The 26,757-nt window shown below is 50.0% G+C and overlaps 1 protein-coding gene across 13 annotated transcripts; it reads left to right on the top strand.

Moving 5' to 3' along the window:
- Positions 1–54: 54 nt before the first annotated feature.
- ST6GALNAC6 (ST6 N-acetylgalactosaminide alpha-2,6-sialyltransferase 6) lies at positions 55–26,004 on the top strand. Of its 13 annotated transcripts, none has more exons than XM_036854882.1 (8): positions 5,184–5,306; positions 6,461–6,515; positions 7,306–7,417; positions 8,465–8,555; positions 10,899–11,078; positions 13,096–13,502; positions 21,029–21,136; positions 21,827–23,308. In XM_036854882.1, exons 4-8 carry the CDS (start codon positions 8,541–8,543, stop codon positions 22,026–22,028), a joined length of 912 nt encoding a protein of 303 aa, XP_036710777.1. In that variant the 5' UTR covers positions 5,184–5,306; positions 6,461–6,515; positions 7,306–7,417; positions 8,465–8,540; the 3' UTR covers positions 22,029–23,308. The 13 variants fall into 13 exon arrangements, with proteins under 13 accessions (XP_036710779.1, XP_036710776.1, XP_036710770.1 ...); XM_036854879.1 differs by having other exon boundaries at positions 6,461–6,645; XM_036854880.1 differs by lacking the exon at positions 7,306–7,417 and adding an exon at positions 7,244–7,305 and having other exon boundaries at positions 6,461–6,645.
- The last annotated feature ends 753 nt before the right edge of the window (positions 26,005–26,757 follow it).

The raw sequence follows: 26,757 nt of genomic DNA, 5'->3' as shown, positions 1-26,757 counted from the left end.
ACCTGTTGTCTTGAGGGCAGACCTACAGCCGGCTGGGCTTCTGGCCATTTAATCTGCCTGCATGTTTCTTCCCCAGGAACCTACCCGCTTCCCCACCAGGTCAGGGAGTCTGACCCCATGACTGCACTTGACCCAGGGAACACCCCAGCTCAGAGGCTTCCATGGGATCCCCACCCTGTACCCAGTGGGAGGAGAGTCAGGGTGGGAGGAAATTCTTCCACATCATGTTGCCTTCCTGGTCCAGGGTCAAATTCCTCTGGCCTTGCCAGTTAAATTCCCAGTTAACTCTGGGGTTGGTTACACTGCTAGAAAGGAAGGAGGAGGGCAGGCCTGGGGCTTTCCTTCTCTGAGTATCAGTTTGGTCACCTGTAAAGTGGAAAAGCACATCCACCGATGAACAGGTAGCAAGGGTGTACAGCCACGCTGGGGTGGGTTAGAGTTATAGCCCAGTTTACAGGTGAGATGAAGCTGCTTGGCCGAGCCAGGGTGCAATCCAAGGTCTGAGAGCTGCGCCTGAGTGTCTGGGCCCTGCACCAGGGGGCTGGAAAAAGCCCACGGAGGCTTCACCCCCCTCCTCCCTTCTTCCCTCCTAACTTCCTTCCTCCCTCCCTCCCTCTTCTGGAGACCAGGAGACTAATGGAGGGCCGGGACCCCAGGCTGTCAGCTGGGATGGAGCCCTAGGGTTCTAGCTTCCAGCTCCGGGGCTTGGCCACTTCATTGGCTGGTGACCTGTGCAGAAACTGCCCCGGGGCCCCACGCTTAGCTCAGCGTTCTGCTGTTGGCACTTGAAATTCTTCTTCTTTTTTTTTTTTTTAACAAGGGGCTGCGCCTTTTGCACTAGACCTCACAAATCATGTAACCATCTGTGCCAGGGAGTCTGGGTGACCCAGGACAGTCCCTCTCCCACCCCCAGCCTTCTCAGGAGAGACTGGAGACCTGGCACCTGGCCCACCTGCCTTTTGTGCCCTGCCTCCCCCTACCGGGTGCCAGGTGGGCCCAGAAGCCTCTGCAGGCGTGGGAGGAGAGCCCTGGGCTGGGGGGCAGGGAGCACGCCCTTGGGAGGGAGCAGGCTGGCAGCTGAGCCACAGCTGCTGGCCCAGCAGCCGGCGAGTGCTTGTGAGTAGGTGTTGGGCAGAGGTAAGGGGGGAATGTAACCTGGCAGGCAGAGGGGTTGGTGGGGGAACTTTGGGCCCAGAGGGAGGGCTCTGGAGTCAGACCTGGCCTCGTTCTGGCTCTACTTCCTGCTGCGGGACCCTGGCAGGTTAGTGCCTCCCTCGTGTGTAAAAGGTACTAAAGTAGTCCCTACCTCACGGGATGGTAAAAACTGGGAGAGATGGCATCCGTAAAGTGCCTGTCCCCAGGGCTGGCACTTGATATGTGGGAGCCATCATTTTCAATGGGGTCACCCTTGCTCACCCAGCCCTGCCCTCCTCGGTGGTGATAGTTGGGCAGGAAGACTTCCCACTCCCATCAGCTGTGTCTGCTCACCGCGTCATCCGCCGTCTGCAAGGCCCAGCGTCTGCTGGGTTTGCTAGGACTCCAACTCCACCCCCTCCCAGCAGGTTGCCTCCTCCTCCTGTTCCATTGCCTGGGAGATGCTGGCCCAGCCCTTGGGGCCCAGTGCACAGAGGCATCTCTGTCTTGGCCCTGCCCTTGGGTGGGTGAGATGTTTATTGCTGTGTTGGCCCAAGTATTGTGTTTCTGGGTTGGTGACCCAGCAGGGACGATCCACCAGCTACTTCCTCCAGGCAGATGAAGGTGACTGGTGACTGGATCTGGGCCTGCTGACAGCTCTCTGGACCCCCTTCTCTGCCACTGCAGTTCCTACAGCTTCCGGGAGGTGAGTTGGGGGACAGGAGCCACCTCCCAGCCCTGAGGAGTGTGTCTGGGGGGGCACCTTGGCGTGCAGCCCCTTGTTGGGCCTCTGTTTTCCTGTCACCCCCAGGCTCCTTTGTCTCCTCAGCAGGCCTGCTGGGGACCCCCTCTGCTTCCTCCTGAGGACAGAGGGGAAGCTGGGTGAGTCTCATAGCCTGGAGGTATCTTAAGGAGCCTCTCCTCAGAAGGAACTTCGGGCCAGGTCAGGAACTCACATTCAAACCTCATCTAGCCAGGTGAGGACAGGAACCTTGGTTCTCCTAGGTACTGGTGGGCACCCATGTCCGGCGTCACCTGGGCCAGCCTGACTGCTCCAGCCTCTGTCTGAGAAGAACCAAGTACTTCCTGGTTCCAGACCCACTGCCCAGAGGCCTCTGAGGGCTTTTTCCAGTATCCCATGGAAGGGAAGAAACCTAACAGTGTAAAGATTGCTAAGGGGTGAGAAGGGGAGAGTCACACCCTGGACCCCCATCCTGGGGCAGGAAGGGCTGAAGCATAGGCCACCTCCATCAGACCATGGGGGAGCGACTCCGGGGCGGGGGACCGACTGCCCAGCTGCAGGCAGGGTCGGGGAGCAGCGCCGGGATTGGCCGCAACCTGCCGTCCGTGAAGGCCCTGGCGTGCGTGTGAGGCAGGCCTGGGGCTTCCAGGGGGCAGAAAGGCTTGTGGTTATTCAGCCGACAGGTCTGCGGGAATCCCAGCTCGGGCACCTCTGTACTCTCTGTGCCTCATTTTCTCCCTCTGGAAAGTGGGAGTAACAGCAGTGCCCATAGGTTATTTTAAGGATTCAGCGAGGTATGTTTGCAAAGTGCTTATTAGCACAGGAGAAAGCACCCGACACACATGGAGCTGTGTGGGTTTTCGTATCCTTGTTGTTGTTGTTATTATTATTATTATTTTGGCCCGTGCCGCGAGGCATGGAGGATCTTAGTTCCCCGACCAGGGATCAAACCTGTGCCTCCTGCGGTGGAAGTGCAGAGTCTTAACCACTGGACTGCCAGGGAAGTCCCCTTGTTAATATTATGGAAATGGTTGTTATTGTTCTTGGGGCCCAGGAAAGGGAAGCTAGCCCTAGAGCAGAGCCTCCTGGAGCAAGCCTGGCCCCAGAGACACGGCAGGCCTGACGGGGGAGCTCCAGGTCCGGATTTGGTCCAGGAGCTGGGCTGCGGCACCCTTTTATTTCCGGAGTCTAGGTCACTGGCCTGGAGCTGGGAGAAGGGCGAGGGGTGGATTGGGTGCCTCCACCCCTCGCCTCTAACCTGCCTGTGACCTCAAGCAAGGGGCTCCCGTTCTCTGAGCTCCCAGCAGTTACGTTCATCAGGTGTCCTGCCTGACTGCCGGGCCTCCTGCTCTGTGGTTTTCTGTCCTGTGGCCAGCAGGGTGGGTCAGGTGCCGAGGAGGGCTGGGGTGAGGATGGGGCTGAGGCTCAGGAAGCAGATGGAGGTGGACACCAGGGGGGCAGGAAGCCTTGCATGCACCCGTGGCTGTTTGCATTCCCCCCCCCCACACACTGCCTGGTGGGCAGTGCCTCCATGGCCTGGAGGCTGGACCTTGGGGGCCCCCTGACTTTTGTTTTAATTAAAAACAAAGTGGTATTAACTTCCCAAATTAGTCCAATGCAAACCACCCGGAAGTTTATGAAGCAGAAAGTGAAAATAGCACCTACCCCACTCTCCCCACATCCACTCTCCAGGGGAAACTACTGCCAGTAGTCCTGAGTGGATTCTTCCAGAAGCCTTTGTGTGCATTTACAAACATATATGCATAGATAGTTGTATAAAAAAAGGAATCATGCTATACATGCAGTTCTTTTTTTATATTAAAAATAAAATTTTAAATATAAAAACATTGACCATTATCTTAAAAATTTTGGAAAATACAGTTAAGCCAAAAGAAGACAGCAGCCCATAATCTTATCATTCGAGAAATAACCACTATTGACACTTTAATCACTACGACGGGCAAAAGTATCTATTTTCATTTGACTTATCTTTCTTCTTTTTTTCATCTTTTAAAATACTGTGTTACACCTGAATGATGGCATGCATTATACTTGTAAAAATAAAACACATGTAATGAACCTCTTGAACTCATGTCCCACTTAAAAGACGAGACCTTTGTCATTATAACTTGCACACCCCTGCCTTTCTTCTCCTCTCCCTCATCCCTCCCCACAGAGACTGCTGTACTCTTGACTTTTGCTTTTAAAACTTTAATCACTCTGATAGGCAAAACTATCTCCTGTCCTATGACAGGCGGCCTACTGCCTGCTGTATGCTTAAACAGTATGTTGTGTAGTTTCATTTGTCTTCCAGGGCTTGGCTTTTTCACTCCTCATGTCTGTAAGGTTCATCCATGTCATTCCCCCCCACCCCTGCTATATAATATTTCACCATGTGAATGTATCATAATGCAATAAAAAAATTCCATTCTCCTTGATAGCTATATGAGTTGTTTCCAGTTTTGTATTATTTTAAGCATTGCTGCTATGAGCTTTGTTACATACATTTGCAAGAATTTCTCCAGGGTATATACCTGGGAGCAGAATGCAAAATTTTCCAGCTTTGTTTTCCAAAGTGATTATAGAGATGCATTTTAAAAACTTGCTTTCTTCACTTATTACATATCCTGTAAATATCCTGGACATCTCTTCCTGTCGGTGCCTATTGATCTGCATCATTCATTTTAGCGGGGCTGTGTCTTTGTTCATTTAACCAGCTGTCCAGGCTACTTAAGTTATTTTTCACTATCGCATAAAATGATGTAATGAATACCACAATTATTATAAGAAGTAATGTAACATTTTTAATCCTTACAACACCCTGTGAGGTTGTTCTCCCTATTTCCTGGAAGCAGGGGAAGCATAAGTAACGTGCCAAGGCCGCACAGCTAGTAGACGGCAGGGCTGAACTTGAATCCAAGAGTGGATCCCTGAGTTCACCCAGGGTGACTACTGGGTGCAGGGCTCTGGAGGCCCGAGGTAGGGATGCCCAGGGAGAAACTCAACTGATTCCAAGCGCAGTGTGCTCTGGGACTCAGTTTCCCCATCCCCGTCGTGGTAACAATAAAGCGAGGTAGAAGTGGGCCTGACCCACACTAAATGTTCTCCGGAAGACTGTTGTTATTGTCATTGTCACTACAGGCTGCCCAGAGGCGTAAGCGAGGCGCTCGGGTGCCCCGGGCCGGGGCTCGTCCGCCCCTCACCCATCCCCGCCTGCACCGCCCAGGGGCGGGGCCACCCGCGGCCCCCCAAGGCTCCGCCCGCCTCCCAGGCCTGAACCGGAGAGAGGCGAGCGGCGGCGCTAGGACCCGGCGGGCCGGGACTGCGGCGGGGCCTGGGCGGCCAGAGTGGCGCGGACCCTGGCTCTTGGCTCCCGGCGCCATGTGAGGGGGCTCGGGGGTCGCGGGGAGCCGGGCGCTCCCCGGGGGAGGTGAGCTGGCGCCGCGCGGGGGCGGGCAGCGGGAAGGGGGCGCTGCCTGCGCCCCTGGAGGTGGGGGGGCCGTCAGGAGCCACTGGGGATGGAGATTGATATGGGGGCCCCGGGGGCTCCCGTAGACCCACTCACTCTTGGCAACCGCACCTGGAGATCCCGGTCCCCGCGCCCAAGGGCTGTCGCGGGGTTCGCGGGGCCTCCTGCCGCTGACTACCCCATTAGAGCTCGGGGACCCTGCCGCCGTCCTGCCTCCCTTCTCTTCCCAGCTGAGGCTAGAGCTCCGTACCCCCCGGAGTGCTGGAGTTTGGGGGGGTTCAGCGCAAGCGGGGCGCAGAGGGTGAGTCGTCCCCCTCCTAGGTGCACCCACGGTTTTGGCGCCCCCCATTTGGAATTAGGAGCCCCCCTCCCCCTTCTCCCGTGAGTTCTCCTCCCACGCGGCTCGTGGGGGCGTCCCAAGCCTGCAGGAGAACTCCCCGAGCTGGGAGAAGCAAAGCCCCCAAACAGAGGGCAGGGTGTGGCCCCATAGCCTGAGCTCGCGGTTTCAGCCCTCCGGCTTGGCCCACCTTGGGGCTGAGTCCACGATCCTGGCTCAGAGCTATGGGCTGCTGCCTCCCTAGCTTGAGCAAGTCGCTCCCAACAGTCCTGCTCTCCGGTGCTGGGCCAGGTGCTGGGAACGCACTCAGTGGCCTCTGGTCAATTCCAGCCCTGGGGGATCCTTGAGAGGGATCCAGTCAGGCTCAGCCCTGGGCTGATCCCTGGAAACAAGCCGGGAAATAAGGCACCCCAGCAGGCTCTGGACAGCTCTGCAAGGCACTTTGCCTCTCTGAACCTCGGTCTCCTCATCTGTGAAATGGGGATAAGAGCCCCTGCTGTGCAGAATTGCCAGGAAGATTCAGTGAGTGGGTGATGCTTAGCAAAGGCTCCGCATTTATTGATATTAGAGGGAAGTTGCTGGGCCATGCATCAGAGGGCAGGGGAGTGTTTCTCTGGCAAGCTCGTGGAGAGGCAGGCCTTGAACAATGAATAACCACAAAACTAACAGCTGCTGGCACTGATCAAGCACTTTCAAATCCTGTGCTTCCCTTGCCACATCTGCTTGAATTCTTCTAACAACATTGTGAGTTACCTACTCTTATTATTCCATTTCACAGATGAGGAAACTGAGGCTCAGAGAGGTCACATGGCTTGCCCGAGGCCCCTCAGCCAGTAAGTGGTGGAACCGGGATTCGCACTTGAACATGAGATGCTGTACTGACCATGGTCTTCTCAGAGCAGGACTGTGACGGGCCTGACCAGGGGGACAGTGGTCCTGGCTGAGGGCACTGCTCAGGCAAAGGTGGGAAAGTGGGGGCGTGGGCCTGGGAACTGGAGTGCTCTAGTGTGTCTGGAGCTTGGGGCATCCGAAGGAAAGGGTAGTGAGAGGGGAGGCTCAGCTCAGAGAGGCAGCTGGAATGCTAGAGGCGTCAGGGTAGATGAGGACTACCCAGGGATCTGGATGACTTTTGCCTTAACGGGCTATGAGTCTAAGAACAAGCTGCTCTTCCCTTCTGATGAGCCGCAGTTTCCTGATCTGTGCCGCAGGGACTGGACTGGACTGTGAGAGTCTCCATGAGAGTCCGGGGGGCCTCCCTGCCTGGCTTTGAAGGCTGGCTGCGGAGAAATCTGAAGCTGGGCTTGGGAGGAGGGGGAGCCCGCGGAGAGGGGGCGGGGTTGGGTGGTGGGCGGAGTTAAGACCCAACCAATCAGGAGCGGTGTGGGGGCACCTCCTTTGGCCTGGGGTTCTCTGGCTATTCCTGGTGGCGGTGTAGGAGTAAACAGCTGCTAGGTCAGGGGGCGGAGATAGTGGCGGGAGATGGGAGGCCCCTGGAGGGAAGGACGGAGCTGGGGAGCTCCTGGGCCCCAGTTTCTCTCTCTGTGCAGTCTCCTTCCCTTAGTGCCTTCTGGCCTCGAATCTGCTGGAGGTGGCTGGACACAAGTACTTACTCCCTTTTGACAGGTGGGGAAATTGAGATCTGCAGAGAAGCTGCGTCCTGCGTGGATGGGGGAGCCGTTGGGGAGTGAGGAGCAGAGCTGGGCTTGTGTGGTCCCGGAGCCCACCGCGCCCCAGGGTGGGGCTGTGATTATAACCATTGGACAGATGAGTCTGAGCCCTTAACCCCCAAGATCTTACTTATTTTTTTATTTTATTTTTTTAAAAACATTATTTATTTATTTATTTTTGGCTGTGTTGGGTCTTCGTTTCTGTGCGAGGGCTTTCTCTAGTTGTGGCAAGCGGGAGCCACTCTTCATCGCGGTGCGCGGGCCTCACTATCGCGGCCTCTCTTGTTGCGGAGCACAGGCTCCAGACACGCAGGCTCAGTAGTTGTGGCTCACGGGCCTAGTTGCTCCGCGGCATGTGGGATCTTCCCAGACCATGGCTCGAACCTGTGTCCCCTGCATTGGCAGGCAGATTCTCAACCACTGCGCCACCAGGGAAGGCCAAGATCTTACTTATTAATGAACAAAGTCAAAGGGGAAAAAAAAGATAAGAATGAAGTCATTCAGCAGTCCTCCTGCACCCATCTCCAGGGCTCTGGAGACACAGCAGAGAATGTGAGGCCCTGTGCCAGCTGCGACCTCAGAGAGCTCTCAGCGGGGAGGTGGCACGCAGGGGACATTCCTGGCCCACCTCAGGCTGGGAGGATGAGTGGGCATGAACAACATTGTGGAGGGTGTCCTAGTCAGAGGGGCCAGTTTATGTAAGACCTGGAAGGGTATGAGTGTAGAGGAGTTTGGACCTACGAGGAATGTTATTCCCAGGCCTCAGGAACATAAGACAGGGTTTAGAGTAGGGGTGTGAATGGGGCTCCTGCTGGGTGGGGGGCATGCCCCCCCAGCAGGGGAGCCAGTTTTAGGCCTGCCAGCTGCCTTCGAGCGGAGTGGGAGAGTGCACGGGCAGGGAGAGAGGCAGAGCTTTGCCACCACCTGGCTGTATGACATCAGGCCAGTTCCTGCCCTTTCTGGGCCTCAGTGTCTCCACCTGCAAAATGGGTACAGCCCTGAGCCTTGAAGTCATGGGTGGGTAGGAGGGCTGGCAGGGGTGGGGAGGGTGTAGCCTAGGACCAGCTGGACTTGGGGGAGGGCACCCAGGCCATAACTCTTTCTGTGGCTTGCAGGTGTGACCCCACACCCCTGCCCCCTGGGCCACCTGCAGGACGCTGGCCCCTGCCCCTCAGCAGACGCCGGAGAGAGATGAGTAGCAACAAAGTAAGTCCCCCTTCATTTCTTGTCCCCATCTCAGCTTCTTATTTCCCTCCGTGAAATGGGCTCCTTTGGACCTGCCTCATACCCAGGCACTACAAGTCTCTCTTCCCTGCCGAGAAGCTGCTGATGCCTGGGAGACCCTGGTGTGAGCCCTGCTGTGGCCACTGATCTGTGTGGCCTGGGCAAGCTCCTGCCTCTCTCTGGGCCCAGGTCCACCTCTGTCCTGCTAGGCTTGACTGGTCCATCTGTGGTAAAGGATTGGCCGGGAAGGTGACTGTGGAGTGCTGTGCAGGGGGTGGGGGTGGGGAGTGAAGGTGAATGGGAGGTTGGGAGAGGGGCCAGTGATCAGAGTCAAAAATGACATGATATTGTGAGCATCACTCTGAGGGTGTCAGGTTTCCCCATGATCCATTCATTTATGCTTTCCTGAGCACCTACTATGTGCCTGGCCCTGCACACCCCTTTCCTAGCTGCACTACAGCTTTGGCAGAGCCTGGGGGTTGGGGGTGGGGTGATCTGGGTGTGTCTGGGTCCAATCCAGAAAGAGAAACCACACAGTAATTTGAATAAAGTTTAACATAAAGAATTATTAATTATAATTGAGCATTGGAGTAACAGGGGATTAGAACTCTACATAATACAGGACTAGCAGGTATAAGGAGCAGCCACTGGGAATTTCCAGTCGTTAGGACTTGGTGCTTCCACTGCTGGGGCCCAGGTTCGATCTCTGGTTGGGGAACTAAGATCCTGAAAGCCGTGTGGCACGGCAAAAAAAAAAAAAAAAAGGAGCTGCTATCACACCCAGGGTTGAGACCCAGGCCTTGCTGGGCTGGAGAGGGCACAGCTATGGCCCACTGGATGGCAGAGAACTCACTGTGGTGCTGTGCTGTGGAAGTTGTCATAAATCCACCTGCTAGGCTACAGGGAAGGCTGTTCACAGGAGGTAACTCCCAAGAGACACTTCAAGCATCAGGTAAAACTGCTCCAGGGGGCTTCCCGGGGACTTCCCTGGTGGCTCAGTGGTTGGGGGTCCACCTGCCAGCGTGGGGGACACGGGTTCGAGCCCTGGTCCGGGAGGATCCCACATGCCGCGGAGCAGCTGGGCCCGTGTGCCACGGCTACTGGGCCTGTGCTCTAGAGCCTGCAAGCCACAAGTATGAAGCCCGCTGGCCTAGAGCCTGTGCTCCGCAACGGGAGAGGCCACCGCAATGAGAAGCCCGCTTGCCACAACTAGAGAGAGTCCGCTCACAGCAACGAAGACCCAACACAGCCTAAATAAATAAATAAATAGCAATAAATAAGTAAATAGATAGATAGCAATTCCTATTAAAAACAAAGACAAACAAACAAAAAAAACTGCTCCAGGAAGGGGAAGCTTATGTTTTTTGGGTGTTGCTGGTGTTTGAGTGTGCCACATGAGCACAACTCTGGAGAAGCTGTGGTCGCAGCAGGAATCAGAAGCACTCTGCTTCCAAACTGCCTGAGGCTGGATGCTGGAGGAAGCTGCTGGCCACTGGGAAAAGCCATGCGCACTGTAGAAGCAAGTGCACCAGCACCAGGCCCAAAGCCCCCAGAACCAGGAAGCAAACTCCCTTCCTCCTGACATGTCTCTCCAGCGCCCTCTACTGACAAAGTTTATTATGCAGTTCGCTGGCAAGGAAAAACACGTAAAAGGCCCAGATCCATTTTCACAGAGCAGGCAAAAAGAGTAAACCTGGAGCTGAGAAGCAGTACATTAATAACCAGCCCAGGGGGCTCAGCACAAGGAGCCAGGACTCCCGGGTCCCACCTAGCCTTGCAGACCCCAGGCAAATAAATAACAGTGGACACTTCAAATATCACTTTCCTGCCCTTTGCCATATGTTGGTGTACTGATACCCATGCATCCTGATTCCTGACCAGATCCTTTCCCTTCAGGTTTAAATGAATGGTAAACATTTATAAAGAGTTACTGTTTGGGGAAGACCTAGACCCTCTCGTTGGAATGTCCCACCTGTCTCCAAGTATCCTTCCAGCTGCAGCTGGAAGGATCGTTCTGACCCGCACTTCCAATCTAATCCAGCAAACCCTGAGGACCTTCTGTGCTCTGGGCCCTGCCCTGGGAGCTGAGATACAGTGGGGATTAAGGCTGACTCAGTCCCAGCCCTCAGAACTCATGGTTTAATTGAGGGGGACGGCTCTTTGAATGCAGTGTGATTGGTGCTGTGGTAGGCGGTGCTCAGGGGGCTGGAGGAGGCCTTCCTGGGGGAGGTAGTGCCTGAACTGGTCTGGAATAAAGAGCAGGCATGGGAGGTGGCAAGGAGCCTGCCGGGCAGCTGGGCCCTCACTGGCCTCTCCCCTCTCCAGGAGCAGCGGTCAGCAGTGTTCGTGATCCTCTTTGCCCTCATCACCATCCTCATCCTCTACAGCTCCAACAGTGCCAATGAAGTCTTTCATTATGGCTCCCTGCGGGGCCGTAGCCGCCGGCCCGTCAACCTCAAGAAGTGGAGCATCACGGACGGCTACACCCCCATTCTCGGCAACAAGGTAGGGCAGCTGCTTTGGGAAGCTCCCTGGGAGCTGCCTGGAGACTAATCCTCCCCATTGCCCACCATCGCTGCTCCCACCTCCTTCTCCTCCACCTCTTCTCTGTACTTCCACCATCCCTCCTAAAGGAAAGGGTGAATCCCAAGAGTCCAGTGCCTTCAGCCCCTTGTTTGCTGTGTGACCTCAGACAAGTACCCTGTCTCTCTCTGGGCCTCAGTTTTCTCCAAGGTCCCACCCTTAGTGCTAATATCCTATCATCTCCTGAGTCAGAATCCCTTTGGAAAAGTCTCTGGTTTTCACTGATCTCTGTCTCTGCGTGGGAGTCTACATAGGCTTTTGGAGCAGGACACTAGGGTACTTGACAACACAACAACAGTAACAATAATGGCTGCCCATTGTCAGTTGCCTGCTGTGCACTGGGCACTGTGCCCAGCAGTAATCGTCATACCAGCCCGGTGAGGTTAGCGTTATCTCCCTTGAAGAGATGAGGAAATTGAGGCTCAGAGAGGTGAAGTCACTTGCCCAAGGCCACACAGCAAGGGAGGGGAGGAGCCAGGGTATTGCCCCAATGCCTGATGAGCTACAGCTGTGTCAAGAGGCCAAAAGTCATTCTGGGGCTTCTGTTGGCCTTGGGTAACCATGAAACTCAGGTTGTGTTTCTGGAGTTCACCCTGTAGTCCTCTAAGCCCTAATGTTTTCCCTGGGGTCAGGGAGAAAATTATTGGCCTCAAGCATGGACTCCACCTTCTAGGAGGAGGTCTCCCCAGGCCCTGCCTACCTCTCTCTCCTGCCTCACTAAAACCCTCATAAATCTCTCGGGGCCTTTGCATACAGTGTGTTGGTCCTGGGGCTCTGAACATACTCTCACTGGAAAAGGGCCCATTAGCAGGTGTTTAGAGACAGATCAACTCCCAGTTGAGACTTTTTCTACCCTAAGGACCCTTGAAAGAGAAATTTAAAAGGTGGAACCTGGGAGAAAGTGGAATGGCTTGAGTGTGGGCAATGTGGAAGGGAATGAGACAGAGCTTGGCTTGCAGCTGTTTCCAGCCTGATAGGAGAAGCCAGAAAGGAGGAGCTCAGGAAAGCTGGCAAAGCCATCAGTTGAGGTACCTGGGACATGTTGCTTGATCTTAGAGTAAGGGCTCAGGGAAGGCTGTCTGGAGGAGGTGGCACCTGAGCTTAGCCTTGAAGGGTGCATGGGAATTCCATGGGCAGAAAATAGGCTTCAGATAGCTTGTGGTTCCAACCCGTTCATTTCACCAATGTGGAAACAGAGGCTCAGGGCAGCCTCCACACCCTTGCCTACTGACGAGGTGGTGTCCTGTTCATGGGTGATGTGGAAATGTCATGGGTGCATTGGGGAGGATGTCTTCTCTGGGGAGGCTGAGGCTGGGGCTCCGTGGCCACATAGACCTGGGTTCAAATCCTAGCCCTGCACTCCTCTGCTGTATGACTTTGGGGACATCCCCGCATGGCTGACCTGTTCTTCTGTTCCTTAACTCTGCCCCAACCGAGCAGCCTTCATTTGCTTCTCAACACACCATGGTCATCCCACATCAGAGCCTCTGGTCTTGCTGTTTCTCCTGCTTGAATACTTTCCCCTGCATGGTTCCTTTTCATCCTTCAGGTGTCAGCTCAGAGAGGCCTCCCCAGGTGACTTTTCTAGAGCAGCCCTCACTCCTGCCACTCTTGATCCCCTGCCCCTATTTTATTTCCTTCCCAGCGTGTTTAACTTACCACCTGGCATTATTTTATCATTTACTTGTACACCATGTCTCCCCAACCGTGAGCTTCTTGAAGCCAGGAGTGGGGTCTGTTTTGTTCATTGCTCTGTCCCTTGTACTTGGCCATTAGCCAGCTTGCTGTAAAGATTTGTTGAATGTTGAATGAATGGGCCTCAGTCTCCCTGTCTTTAAAATGAACATCGTAATTCCTGCTTCCTGGAGGCCTGGATGTACAGAGCACAGCGCCTGGCACTGAGTGGTCATAACAGTGTTGGCTTTCCTTACCCCCCCAGACTCTGCCCTCCCGGTGCCACCAGTGTGTGATTGTCACCAGCTCCAGCCACCTGCTGGGCACCAAGCTGGGCCCTGAGATCGAGCGGGCCGAGTGCACAATCCGCATGAATGACGCACCCACCACGGGGTACTCAGCCGATGTGGGCAACAAGACCACCTTCCGCGTAGTGGCCCATTCCAGCGTATTCCGTGTGCTGCGGAGGCCCCAGGAGTTCGTCAACCGGACCCCTGAAACCGTGTTCATCTTCTGGGGTCCCCCAAACAAGATGCAGAAGCCCCAGGGCAGCCTGGTGCGCGTCATCCAGCGGGCAGGCCTGGTGTTCCCCAATATGGAGGCTTACGCCGTCTCTCTTGGCCGCATGCGCCAGTTTGATGACCTCTTCCGGAGTGAGACAGGCAAGGACAGGTACCAACCTCCTGCCCGCTCCCTCTGGCCAGCCCTGTGCTCCCTCTCAGCACGCTCCGTCCAGAGGGCCTGTTGCTCCCAGCATGCACTGCTGTGAGGGTGTGGTCACTTCTTGCCACCTTCTGGTCAGGTTTCCTAGGGGAGTTGGCTTCATGTCCAGCTCTTAGCCTGAGTCATTTCCAACACGCTCTGCATGGCCTCCTCTCCCCCAGGGTGCATGAGTGGCTCTGAGAGACTAGGGCTCCCAGCATACTCTAAGGTTGCACAGTCACTCCTAGCATCTTTCTAGGAGAGCTGCCCCATAACATGCCTCATGGAAAGTGTTGACCATTCCCAGCACATCTTACTTTAAGCACACAGTTGTTCCCAGCATGCTCTATTCTAAGGCTACATCACCCTCAGTATGCCCTTCTCTGACTAATCTCCCTAGAAAAGCTAGGCCAGTGCTATCCAATAGAAATATCATGCAAGCCACACAGGTAATTAAAATTTTTATAGTAGCCACATTTAAAAAGTAAAAAGAAACAGGTGAAATTAAATTTAATATATTTTTATTTAACTCAATATGTCCAACATATAGATCCTGTACATATTTTGTTTGATTTATATCTAAATATTTTTAAAATTTTGGAGCTATTGTAAATAGCATTAAAAATTTTTTTTTTGGTTTCCCATTATTCATTGCTAGTATGTAGAAATATGATAGATTTTTGTTTGTTGACCTTGTATCCTGTAATCCTACTAAACTTACTTCTTGGTTCTGGGAGATTCTTGTAAATTCTTTGGAATTTTCTGTGCAAATGATCATGATGTAAGGACATGCAAATAAGGACAGTTATTTTTTCCTTTCCAATCTGCATGCTTCTTATTTCTTTTTCTTGACTTATTGCACTGGCTAGTACTTTCAATATAACATTGAATTGTATTGGAAGTGGTGAGAGTAGACATCCTTGCCTTGGTCTCAGGCTTAGGGGGAAAGTGTTCAGTCTTTCATCATTGAATATGATGTTGGCTGTAGGTTTTTGAAACTGCGGGTTGAGGAAGTTATCAGGTTGAGGAAGTTCCCTTCTCTTACTGGATTGCTAATAGTTTTTTTAAATCATTACTGGATATTGAATTTATCAAATGATTTTCTGCATCAATTGATATCACATGGTTTTTCTTTTTTTTTTGTTTGAATTTTTGAATTTTATTTTTATTTTTTATACAGCAGGTTCTTATCAGTTATCTATTTTATACATATTAGTGTATATATGTCAATCCCAATCTCCCAATTCATCCCACCACCCCCTCCACTTTCCCCCCTTGGTGTCCATATGTTTGTTCTCTACATCTGTGTCTCTATTTCTACCCGGCAAACCGGTTCATCTGTACCATTTTTCTAGGTTCCACATATACGCATTAATATACGATATTTGTTTTTCTCTGTCTGACTTACTTCACTCTGTATGACAGTCTCTAGATCCATCCACGTCTCTACAAATGACCCAATTTCGTTCCTTTTTATGGCTGAGTAATATTCCATTGTGTATATATACCACATCTTCTTTATCCATTTGTCTGTCGATGGGCATTTAGGTTGCTTCCATGACCTGGCTATTGTAAATAGTGCTGCAGTAAACATTGGGGTGCATGTGTCTTTTTGAATTATGGTTTTCTCTGGGTATATGCCCAGTAGTGGGGTTGCTGGGTCATATGGTAATTCTATTTTTAGTTTTTTAAGGAACCTCCATACTGTTCCCCATAGTGGCTGTATCAATTTACATTCCCACCAACAGTGCAAGAGGGTTCTCTTTTCTCCACACCCTCTCCAGCATTTGTTGTTTGTAGATTTTCTGGTGATACCCATTCTAACTGGTGTGAGGTGATACCTCATGTAGTTTTGATTTACATTTCTCTAATAATTAGTGATGTTGAACAGCTTTTCATGTGCTTCTTGGCTATCTGTATGTCTTCTTTGGAGAAACGTCTATTTAGGTCTTCTGCCCATTTTTTTTATTGGGTTGTTTTTTAATATTGAGCTGCATGAGCTGTTTATATATTTTGGAGATTAATCCTTTGTCTGTTGATTCGTTTGCAAATATTTTCTCCCATTCCGAGGGTTGTCTTTTTGTCTTGGTTGTAGTTTCCTTTGCTTTACAAAGCTTTTAAGTTTCATTAGGTCCCATCTGTTTATTTTTGTTTTTATTTTCATTACTCTAGGAGGTGGATCAAAAAGATCTTGCTGTGATTTATGTCAAAGAGTGTTCTTCCTATGTTTTCCTCTAAGAGTTTTATAGTGTCCAGTCTTACATTTAGGTCTCTAATCCATTTTGAGTTTATTTTTGTGTATGGTGTTAGGGAGTGTTCTAATTTCATTCTTTTACATGTAGCTGTCCAGTTTTCCCAGCACCACTTATTGAAGAGGCTGTCTTTTCTCCATTGTATATCCTTGCCTCCTTTATCAAAGATAAAGTGACCATATGTGTGTGGGTTTATCTCTGAGTTTTCTATCCTGTTCCATTGATCTATATTTCTGTTTTTGTGCCAGTACCATATTGTCTGGATTACTGTAGCTTTGTAGTATAGTCTGAAGTCAGGGAGTCTGATTCCTCCAGCTCCGTTTTTTTCCCTCAAGACTGCTTTGGCTATTCGGGGTCTTTTGTGTCTCCATACAAATTTTAAGGATTTTTTGTTCTAGTTCAGTAAAAAATGCCACTGGTAATTTGTTAGGGATTGCACTGAATCTGTAGATTGCTTTGGATAGTATAGTCATTTTCACAATATTGATTCTTCCAATCCAAGAACATGGTATATCTCTCCATCTGTTTGTATCATCTCTGATTTCTTTCATCAGAGTCTTATAGTTTTCTGAGTACAGGTCTTTTACCTCCTTAGGTAGGTTTATTCCTAGGTATTTTATTCTTTCTGTTGCAATGGTGAATGGGATTGTTTCCTTAATTTCTCTTTCTGATCTTTCGTTGTTAGTGTATAGGAATGCAAGAGATTTCTGTGCATTAATTTTGTATCCTGCAACTTTACCAAATTCATTGATTAGCTCTAATAGTTTTCTGGTGGCATTTTTAGGATTCTCTACGTATAGTATCATGTCATCTGCAAACAGTGACAGTTTTACTTCTTTTCCAATTTGTATTCCTTTTTCTTCTCTGATTGTCGTGGCTAGGACTTCCAAAACTATGTTGAATAATAGTGGTGAGAGTGGACATCCTTGTCTTGTTCCTGATCTTAGAGGAAATGCTTTCAGTTTTTCACCATTGAGAATGATGTTTGCTGTGGGTTTGTCATATATGGGCTTTATTATGTTGAGGTAGATTCCCTCTATGCCCACTTTCTGGAGAGTTTTTATCATAAATGGGTGTTGAATTTTTGTCAAGAGCTTTTTCTGCATCTATTGAGATGATCATATGGTTTTTATTCTTCAGTTTGTTAATATGGTATATCACATTGATTGATTTGCGTATATTGAAGAATCCTTGCATCCCTGGGATAAATCTCACTTGATCATGGTGTATGATCCTTTTAATGTGTCGTTGGATTCTGTTTACTAGTATTTTGTTGAGGATTTTTGCACATATATTCATCAGTGATATTGGTCTGTAATTTTCTTTTTTTGTAGCATTTTTGTCTGGTTTTGGTATCAGGGTGATGGTGGCCTCATAGAATGAGTTTGGGAGTGTTCCTTCCTCTGCAGTATTTTGGAAGACTTTGAGAAGGATGGGTGTTAGCTCTTCTGTAAATGTTTGATAGAATTCACCTGTGAAGCCATCTGGTCCTGGACTTTTGTTTGTTGGAAGATTTTTAATCACAGTTTCAATTTCATTACTTGTGATTGGTCTGTTCGTGTTTTCTATTTCTTCCTGGCTCAGTCTTGGAAGGTTATACCTTTCTAAGAATTTGTCCATTTCTTCCAGGTTGTCCATTTTATTGGCATAGAGTTGCTTGTAGTAGTCTCTTAGGATGCTTTGTATTTCTGTGGTGTCTGTTGTAACTTCTCCTTTTTCATTTCTAATTTTATTGATTTGAGTCCTCTACTTCTTTTTCTTGATGAGTCTGGCTAAAGGTTTATCAATTTTGTTTATCTTCTCAAAGAACCAGCTTTTAGTTTTATTGATCTATGCTACTGTTTTCCTTGTTTCTATTTCATTTATTTCTGCTCTGATCTTTATGTTTTCTTTCCTTCTACTAACTTTGGGTTTTGTTTGTTCTTCTTTCTCTAGTTCCTTTAGGTGTAAGGTTAGATTGTTTATTTGAGGTTTTTCTTGTTTCTTGAGGTAGGCTTGTATAGCTATAAACTTCCTCTTAGAACTGCTTTTGCTGCATTCCATAGGTTTTGGATCGTCACGTTTTCGTTGTAATTTGTCTCTCGGTGTTTTTTTATTTTCTCTTTGATTTCTTCAGTGATCTCTTGGTTATTTAGTAACGTATTGTTTAACCTCCATGTGTTTGTGTTTTTTACGTTTTCTTCCCTGTAATTGATTTTTTTTTCTCCTGTAATTGATTTCTAATCTCATAGCGTTGTGGTCAGAAAAGATGCTTGATATGATTTCAATTTTCTTAAATTTACTGAGGCTTGATTTGTGACTCAAGATGTGATCTATCCTGGAGAATCTTCCGTGTGCACTTGAGAAGAAAGTGTAATCTGCTGTTTTTGGATGGAATGTCCTATAAATATCAATTAAATCTATCTAGTCTTTTGTGTCATTTAAAGTTTGTGTTTCCTTATTAATTTTCTGTCTGGATGATCTGTCCATTGGTGTAAGTGAGGTGTTAAAGTCCCCCACTATTATTGTGTTATTGTCGATTTCCTCTTTTATAGTTGTTAGCAGTTGCCTTATGTATTGCGGTGCTCCTATGTTGGGTGCATATATATTTATAATTATTATATCTTCTTCTTGGATTGATCCCTTGATCATTATGTAGTGTCCTTCCTTGTCTCTTGTAACATTCTTTATTTTAAAGTCTATTTTATCCGATATGAGTATTGCTACTCCAGCTTTCTTTTGATTTCCATTTGTATGGAATATCTTTTTCCATCCCCTCACTTTCAGTCTGTATGTGTCCCTAGGTCTGAAGTGGGTCTCTTGTAGACAGCATATGTATGGGTCTTGTTTTTGGATCCATTCAACAAGCCTGTGTCTCTTTGTTGGAGCATTTAGTCCATTCACGTTTAAGGTTATTATCACTATGTATGTTCCTATTACCATTGTCTTAATTGTTATGGGTTTGTTTTTGTAGGTCCTTTTCTTCTCTTGTGTTTCCCACTTAGAGAAGTTCCTTTAGCATTTGTTGTACAGCTGGTTTGGTGGTGCTAATTCTCTTAGCTTTTGCTTGTCTGTAAAGCTTTTGATTTCTCTGTCGAATCTGAATGAGATCCTTGCCGGATAGAGTAATCTTGGTTGTAGTTTCTTCCCTTTCATCACTTTAAATATATCGTGCCACCCCCTTCTGGCTTGTATAGTTTCTGCTGAGAAATCAGCTGTTAACCTTATGGGAGTTCCCTTGTGTGTTATTTGTCGTTTTTCCCTTGTTGCTTTCAATAATTTTTCTTTGTCTTTAATTTTTGTCAATTTGATTACTATGTGTCTCAGCGTATTTCTCCTTGAGTTTATCTTGCTTGGGACTCTCTGAGCTTCCTGGACTTGGGTGGCTATTTCCTTTCCCATGTTAGGGAAGTTTTTGACTATAATCTCTTCAAATATTTTCTCTGGTCCTTTCTCTCTCTCTTCTCCTTCTGGGACCCCTATAATGCGAATGTTGTTGCGTTTAATGTTGTCCCAGAGGTCTCTTAGGCTGTCTTCATTTCTTTTCATTCTTTTTTCTTTATTCTGTTCCGTGGCAGTGAATTCCACCATTCTGTCTTCCAGGTCACTTATCCGTTCTTCTGCCTCAGTTATTCTGCTATTGATTTCTTCTAGTGTATTTTTCATTTCAGTTATTGTATTGTTCATCTCTGTTTGTTTGTTCTTTAATTCTTCTAGGTCTTTGTTAAACGTTTCTTGCATCTTCTCAGTCTTTGCCTCCATTCTTTTTCCGAGGTCCTGGATCATCTTCACTATCATTATCCTGAATTGTTTTGCTGGAAGGTTGCCTATCTCCACTTCATTTAATTGTTTTTCTGGGATTTTATCTTGTTCCTTCATCTGGTACAAAGTCCTCTGCCTTTCCACTTTGTCTATCTTTCTGTGAATGTGGTTTTCCTTCCACAGGCTGGAGAATTGTCTCACATGGTTTTTCTTAAGATTATTAATCTGATGGATTATATTGATTGATTTTTGTATGTTGAATCAGCTTTGCATTTCTGGAATAAACTCCACTTGGTTGTGGGTGTCTTATTCTTTTTATATATTGCTAGATATGATTTGCAATATTTTGTTGAGATTTTTGTATCTTTGTTCATGAGAGATACTGGTCTGTAGTTTATTTTGTACTGTCTTTGCCTAGTTTTGGTATCACGGTAATGTTGGCCTCAGAAAGTGAATTGGGAAATATTTTCTCTTCTATTTTCTGGAAGAGATTGTACAGAATTGGTTTTATTTCTTCTTTAAATATTTGGTAGAATTTACCAGTGAAACTGTTGGCCTGGAGAGTTCTTTTTCAGAAGATTTTAAACTATGAATTCAATTTCTTTAAGAGTTATAGGATATTCAGGTTATCTGTTTCATCTTGAGTGAGTTTTGGTAGTTTGTGGTTTTCAAGGAATTGGCCCATTTCATCTAAATTGTCAAATTCATGTATGTCGTTTTTTGCAGTTTTCTTATTATTCTTTTAATGTCTTCAGGGTCTATGATGATATCCTCTTTTTTTATTCTTGATATTGGTAATTTGTGTCTTTTCTCCCTTCTTTGTCAGTCTTGTGAGAGGTTTATTTTCTTTTAAACTTTTCAAAGAACCACGCTCAATCAAATATATCCAAAATATTTTCAGTTCAACATGTAATCAGTATCAAAAATGATCAGTGACATATTCTACATTCTTTTTTTCATACTATCTAAGGAATCAAGTGTGTATTTTACACTGACAGCACATCTTAACCACACGTCAAGCGCTCACGTGTGCCCACATGTGGCTAGTGACTGCTGTAGCGGGCAGCACAGCCTGAGGTTCTTGGTTACTTGTTCTATGCCTTGCTCTGAACTTGTGGTCACTTCCGGCATGACCTTCTCTGATTAGTCTCCCCTTAGGAGTTTGCTCCTAGCATGTACATCACTGCATCTACCTACCATGATCTGTGATCATGGTCACTCCCAGCCTGCCCAGGTGTGACCAGTCTCCCCAGGAGTTAATTCCCAGCATGCTGTGTTCCTATTCCTCCCCTCAAAGGAGCAGTCCCCACACCCCTCATCTCTGTCCAGACAGCTTGCCCTCTGCCAGCTTGCCCCTGCTGCTGCAGCAGGGCTGGACAGGGGGTGGCTGAAGTGGGGGGAAGGCCCCATGAGTGGGTGGGAGGAGTTCTGGAAAACTCTGTGTGGGTTGACCCTTCCTCCCTGCCTGCATGCCCCCTCATCATGACCCCTCTCTGCCCCCAGGGAAAAGTCCCACTCGTGGCTGAGCACAGGCTGGTTCACCATGGTGATTGCGGTGGAGTTGTGTGACCATGTGCACGTCTATGGCATGGTCCCCCCCGACTACTGCAGGTGAGCACCCCCAGGGCGATGCCCAGCCATTGGCCGCAGGGTGGAGCTGGGGTCCCAGAAACCTTGGCTGGGGTGCCTTCAAGGGCCTCTATTTTATAGAATTCAAACTGCTCTGCTGAGATCTAGGCTCTTTAGAGCTACCCCAGGAGCCTCAATCCCAAGCTTAGCCAGAGCCCAGAGTTTGTATATTAATAATAACTATTTTCATTATTACGATATGAAAAGCCCAGCAGGTGACAGCTATTTTTTACTAAGTGCTGACCATGTACCAAGCATGGCTTTTTATTATCTCATTTACTCCTTATAGTGACCCTAAGGGATAAGTGCACTATTCTCCCCATTTCATAGATAGAAAAACTGAGCAGGACGTTTTGTGAGTGGCCTCAGTTCCCACGAACAGTAAGGGGTAGGGGCCAGGCTCCAGAGCCCACAGTCCTTACCACTACCCCATATTGCCACCCTCTTGGGAAAAGGAAAAGTTTCCACAGCATTAAAAAAAAAAAAAAAGAAAGTTTGAGAGTCACACACCTAGTCCGTCCTACACCCATTTCACAGATGGGGAAACTGAGGCCCAGGGAGGGGCAGGGATTTCTCCCACTGAGGCCCTACAGCAGGTCAGGGGCTGGAAAGGGCAGGATCCTGCTGGTGCCCACCTTGCCCTTATGGCCCCATCTGCTCTGCCCCAGCCAGCGGCCCCGCCTGCAGCGCATGCCCTACCACTACTATGAGCCCAAGGGGCCGGACGAGTGTGTCACCTACATCCAGAATGAGCACAGCCGCAAGGGCAACCACCACCGCTTCATCACGGAAAAGAGGGTCTTCTCGTCCTGGGCCCAGCTGTACGGAATCACCTTCTCCCACCCCTCCTGGACCTAGGCCACCCTGCCTGTGAGACTCTCACAAGGGACACAGGAGAAGTGGGTCTCTGCCCAGCTGCTCGACCAAGGGCCATCGTCTGGCTAATCAAGGCTGGTCAGAGTGTCTTCTGGCCATTCAGGCCTTGAAGAGGATATAATCTCCAGCCATTCCGGGCCTGGGGGTATCTCTTGGCCAATCAGGGATTTGGGCTTCTATGTGGTTAGTCGGGTGTCGAGGGTATTTCTTGTCCAGTCAGGGTCTGAGCATAGTCAATCAGGGTATTTCTGAGTAATCTGAGGCTAATGTCGTGTCCTTTCCCATGAGGCCTTGGTTCAGAGCCCCAGGACGGACTCCAAATCACGTCCTATTGGTTGGGACAGTGGGGTCCTGTCCCAAGGAGCTGGGAACTCGTGTCGACCCCTCACTCCCCAGAGCCAGAAAGAGGTTGTGTGGCGGTGGGAGCTGTCTGGAGCCCAGGCAGGGGCATCTGTGGGGTTAGGGGGGTTCCAGGCGTGGGAGGCTGGTGTCCGGCTCTTGGCTCTGCCCTGAGTGGCCTTGGGCAGACCCCTTGCCCCCTCTCTGGGCATCCTTCTGCCTGTGTCAGGTTCTAGAGTCTGAGAACCCTCCCACCTCCCCCAACGACCACCTTGGGTCTGTCCTCCGTCAAGATTGGACCCCTCCAGCCACCACCCCTTGCCGGGGGGCTCAGCTCTCTGAGGGTCTGGGGTTCCCTTCCCCACCTCCTCCTGGAAACTTGAGGAGATTTTTGCGCAAACTCTCCCAGGCTTTGGGGGACTCTGAAAAGAAGGGACAAACCTTCAGCTGTTTTCTTAGCCCTTCCGCCCAGCTGCCATTAGCGTGGCTCTTAAAGAGCCAGCCCCCCTTTTCTGCCATCCAGCAGTGAGGTTTTCCACCTGTTGGAGGAGCCCTTGGGGCTGAGAGAGGGGGGATCACAGCCCAACTGAGGTTTCCTGCAGCCCCTTTGTCTGCAGCTGCTGGAGTAGTCCAGGGGTCTCCCCCAGCTGGGCCTGGGAATGCCCTAGGGGGCTGGGAGCTGTTGCCTGAGTTCTGTCCCCTCCCTCCACATCAGGCACTTTACTGCTGGACTTCAGTGGGGTGGGTTTAATCCCTGCTCTTCTGGAGCCTTGAGGAGAAGACTGGGGGAGGCTGTGGAACGGGACGAGTCAGGCGGAGGAGGAGGAGGCCAGCAGTGAGCCACTGCACACTGGGACAAGGGGTGGGGGCCGGTGACTACCCTAGACTGGGTTTTGTAATGATTTGTACAGGAATAAACACACCTAAGCTCCGGCTGCGTTTCCTGTGTCTGGGTTCGAGCTCTGCTTTCTCTGGCCCTGTACTTCGGGCCCCGTCGGGACAGTGCCCACACTGTCCAGGCTGGGAGCCCACACACAGGCAGGATGTCCAGCTTTGTCAGCTGGCCAGTGAGTCATGCATTTTACAGCTTGGGTGGAGACCTGGCAGCCCTGGGGGGCTGGAGGTACGTGGGCTTCCGGAGCCAAGCCCACCTGGCTCTTCCAGTCTGGCCTCCCCCTGCCTGTGTGACCTTGAGCAAGTCACTGCCCCTCTCAGAGCCCCAGTTCCCTCTTGGCTGAAACCAGAGACTGCTCTCAAGGAGCTCAGGACAGAGGGAGGGGAGGGGCCCCACGACAGGTTCAGGGCAGTAAGGGCCACACAGAGCAACACAGGGCGCTGCGAGCACAGCTTTGGAGGAGGTGACGTTCTTCCCGAGGAAGATTCCTGCAGAGGTTTTGGGGAAGAGCTTCCGGCAGGAAGAGAAGGGGGGCGGGAGAGGACATTTCTGTCACAGAAGCATCTGCGGGGGACGGGATGGAGGAGGCCAGAGCAGAGGGTTGAGAGGCAGGTGATGGGGTCAGAGGTTGGCTGTAGGAGGGCGTTGCTGAGGGCAGGGCGCCGGAGTACCCTGCAGGCCCCGGCAGGAGGGAGCCAGGCAGGGCTGCAGCCCTGGGCCAGGCGGCGTGTGAACTGTGGATCCCTCACTGCTGCCTCTGTCCTCTCAGCTAAAGGGCTTGTTTACTCCAGGTTGGCAGGAGCAAGGGGGTCCGTGACTCTGGGAGATTACAACCTGTTTAGGAAGATAAGATGCCCTTGGGAGTGGAGGCCTAACAAAGGGTGACTGTGAGACAAGGGCAGGTGGCCTGCTGGAGATGGAAAAGAGCTCTCCTGGGCACTGGGCCAGCGGGATGGGGGCCACGGAGCTGGCCAGCGGGAATGGCCCCTGCATTTGTCTCAGTTCATGTATGCATTGGCTCAATAGGTGGCCACGTACCATGCGCTGTGTTAGGTGCAATTGATGAGGGAGCAGATATCAGGTGGGAAGAAGGGCCCGAATGGAAGCCTAGTGGGAGGACCCACGGCCTCGCTCAGTAGGCAGCGGGGCCGCAGAAGGAGGGAACAGTGGAAGATGAGACCACCTCGGGCCAGATGGCAGAAGGCCGTGAGGGCCAGTCCGAGGCGGGGCAAAGCCTCGATCTTTCCTGCTAGGAGAGGCCATCCTTGCTCAGACAGCAGCAGGACAGGCAGGAGGCTGGGGGGTTGCAGGGTCTAGGCCTGGGGCAACCAGACAGTATCCGAGGGACGAGACTCCTGGCAAAGTCATTACGTGGGGAGCCTAGGGCCCTGCATGGGAAGGGGATATGGGATACGACACACTTCCAGCCCCACGCAAAGGCTTCTGGGAATCTGGGTCCAGGCAGAGGTTTCTAGGGGGAATTTCTCCCAGAATGCTGTGGCTCTCCTGTCTCCCCACTGGTGGACATGAAGGGGAGGTCAGCAGGAGGGAGTCAAGAGGGGTCGGTTGCTGGGGGTGGACCCTGGGAAAGCTCGGTTCAGCATCAGCAGGTAGGACTTTGATGGAGGATGAGGGCAGGAGGTCCAGGGTCTAGTCCTCAACCCCACGTGCTCTCACTTCCTCAGATGGGACCCAGCCGAGACCGCTCCACTCATGGCCAAAGTTAACTTCCTGAAGCCACCTCATCACAGCCAACTTTGCTCTCAAAACTTCACTGGCTTCCCACTGTGGTCAGGACCAAATCCACCTCCTAGTTTGGGGTTCAGGGCCCTCCCATGAACTCTTTTACCCAGTTACCCCTGTGAGGCCCCTACCCCCCACTCCTCCTTGGGGGAGGGGGCATCTCCCACCAGCTGCAAACCCCACATGTGCTGCCCGAAGCAGCCACTCCAGCTGTTTCCTGCGGATGCTCTGCGGTCCAGCCAGGCCCGCCCAGGGCAGCCCCACACCTGAGCCCCATGTGCTGGACGCCTGGATCCAGCTGTGCACCTCAGAGGGGGGCCACCCCAGATATATCCCCCGATGCTGGCTCATTGGAATTCTTTATTAGCTAGAATATTTTTAAATGTTTTTTAAAAATTGGTTTCATTTTGTATGGTTATGTTTTAGGTATTTTTTTATGTTTTAAAATAACTTGAACTATACAAACACTGTAAGATGGAAAGCGAGGGTATCACCCAGTCCTATTCTCTGTTGACAGTCTAGGGTTTAATCTTCCAGATTTTTTTTTCGTGTACTTTGTTTTCTTTCCCTCTCTCCCTTGCTTCCTTTTCTCCTTCCCTACTTCTCTCCTGCCTTCCTCCCTCCCTCCCTTCCCCTCTCCCTTTTTTCTTTCTTTAGAGTGTAACCGGGAAAAAAATCCTGAAACTTTAATATCCCAGCATTGGTGGAAAATCCATAGGTCATGCTCAAATGAAATAATTAAAACAGGTACTTAAAATATTTTTTGTTCAGTTTGTAAGATTTTTAAGGTTTTTTTATTGTGGAAGAAAAGCACATAAGATTTACCACTTACCCATTTTTAAGTGTACAGTTTAGTAGTATTAAGTTTTTTTACACTGTTGTGCAACAGATCCCCAGAAATTTTTCATCTTGCCTATCTGAAGTTCTCCCTTTCCCCTCAGCACCTGGTAACTATCATTCTACTTTCTGTTTCTATGAATTTGACTGCTTTAGATACTCTGTATAAGTGGAATCATACAATATTTGTCTTTTTGTGACTGGCTTCTTTCCCTTAGCATCATGTCCTCAAGGTACATCTATAGATGCTGTTATATTAAAAAAAAAAAAAATGCATGGAGAAGCCTTTAAGTAAGAAGTGAAAGTCCTACCCCCACCCAGGCGATCCTGTGCGCACAGCTGCTCTCTCAGTTCTGCTGTAGTTCGTCAGCTTTAAGATACCATTGATTTGATTATAAGACAAAATGATTTCAGAGATTTTTGTTTTGTTTTATAAATTTATTTATTTGTTTTTATTTTTGGCCGTGTTGGGTCTTCATTGTGGTGCACGGGCTTCTCATTGTCGTGGCTTCTCGTTGCAGAGCACGGGCTCTAGGCGCGCGGGCTTCAGTAGTTGTGGCACACGGGCTCAGTAGCTGTGGCCACGGGCTTAGTTGCTCTGCGGCATGTGGGATCTTCCCGGACCAGGGCTTGAACCCTTGTCCCTTGCATTGGCAGGCGGATTCTTAACCACTGCGCCACCAGGGAAGCCCGATTTCAGAGATATTAAAATGCAAAAAAAAAATAAAAAATAAAAATAAATTCTAGGGTTAGATTTTACACACACACGCACATACGCATCCGTATGTTTAGAATTGTTTTCATGAAGGTGGGATAAGATCAGTGCTGTTGCGCCTTTTGCCCCTTTCTCTTGCCCCACCAGCTACACAGACCTCCAGCTTCCTTTCTCCAGCTGACTCTAGGGCAGTTGCCA

This window comes from Balaenoptera musculus, chromosome 6, assembly GCF_009873245.2.
Source record: "Balaenoptera musculus isolate JJ_BM4_2016_0621 chromosome 6, mBalMus1.pri.v3, whole genome shotgun sequence".
NCBI classification, from domain to species: Eukaryota; Metazoa; Chordata; class Mammalia; order Artiodactyla; family Balaenopteridae; genus Balaenoptera; species Balaenoptera musculus.
The sequence above is the reverse complement of the archived record's forward strand: the minus strand, read 5'-3'. Positions and strand labels throughout refer to the sequence as shown.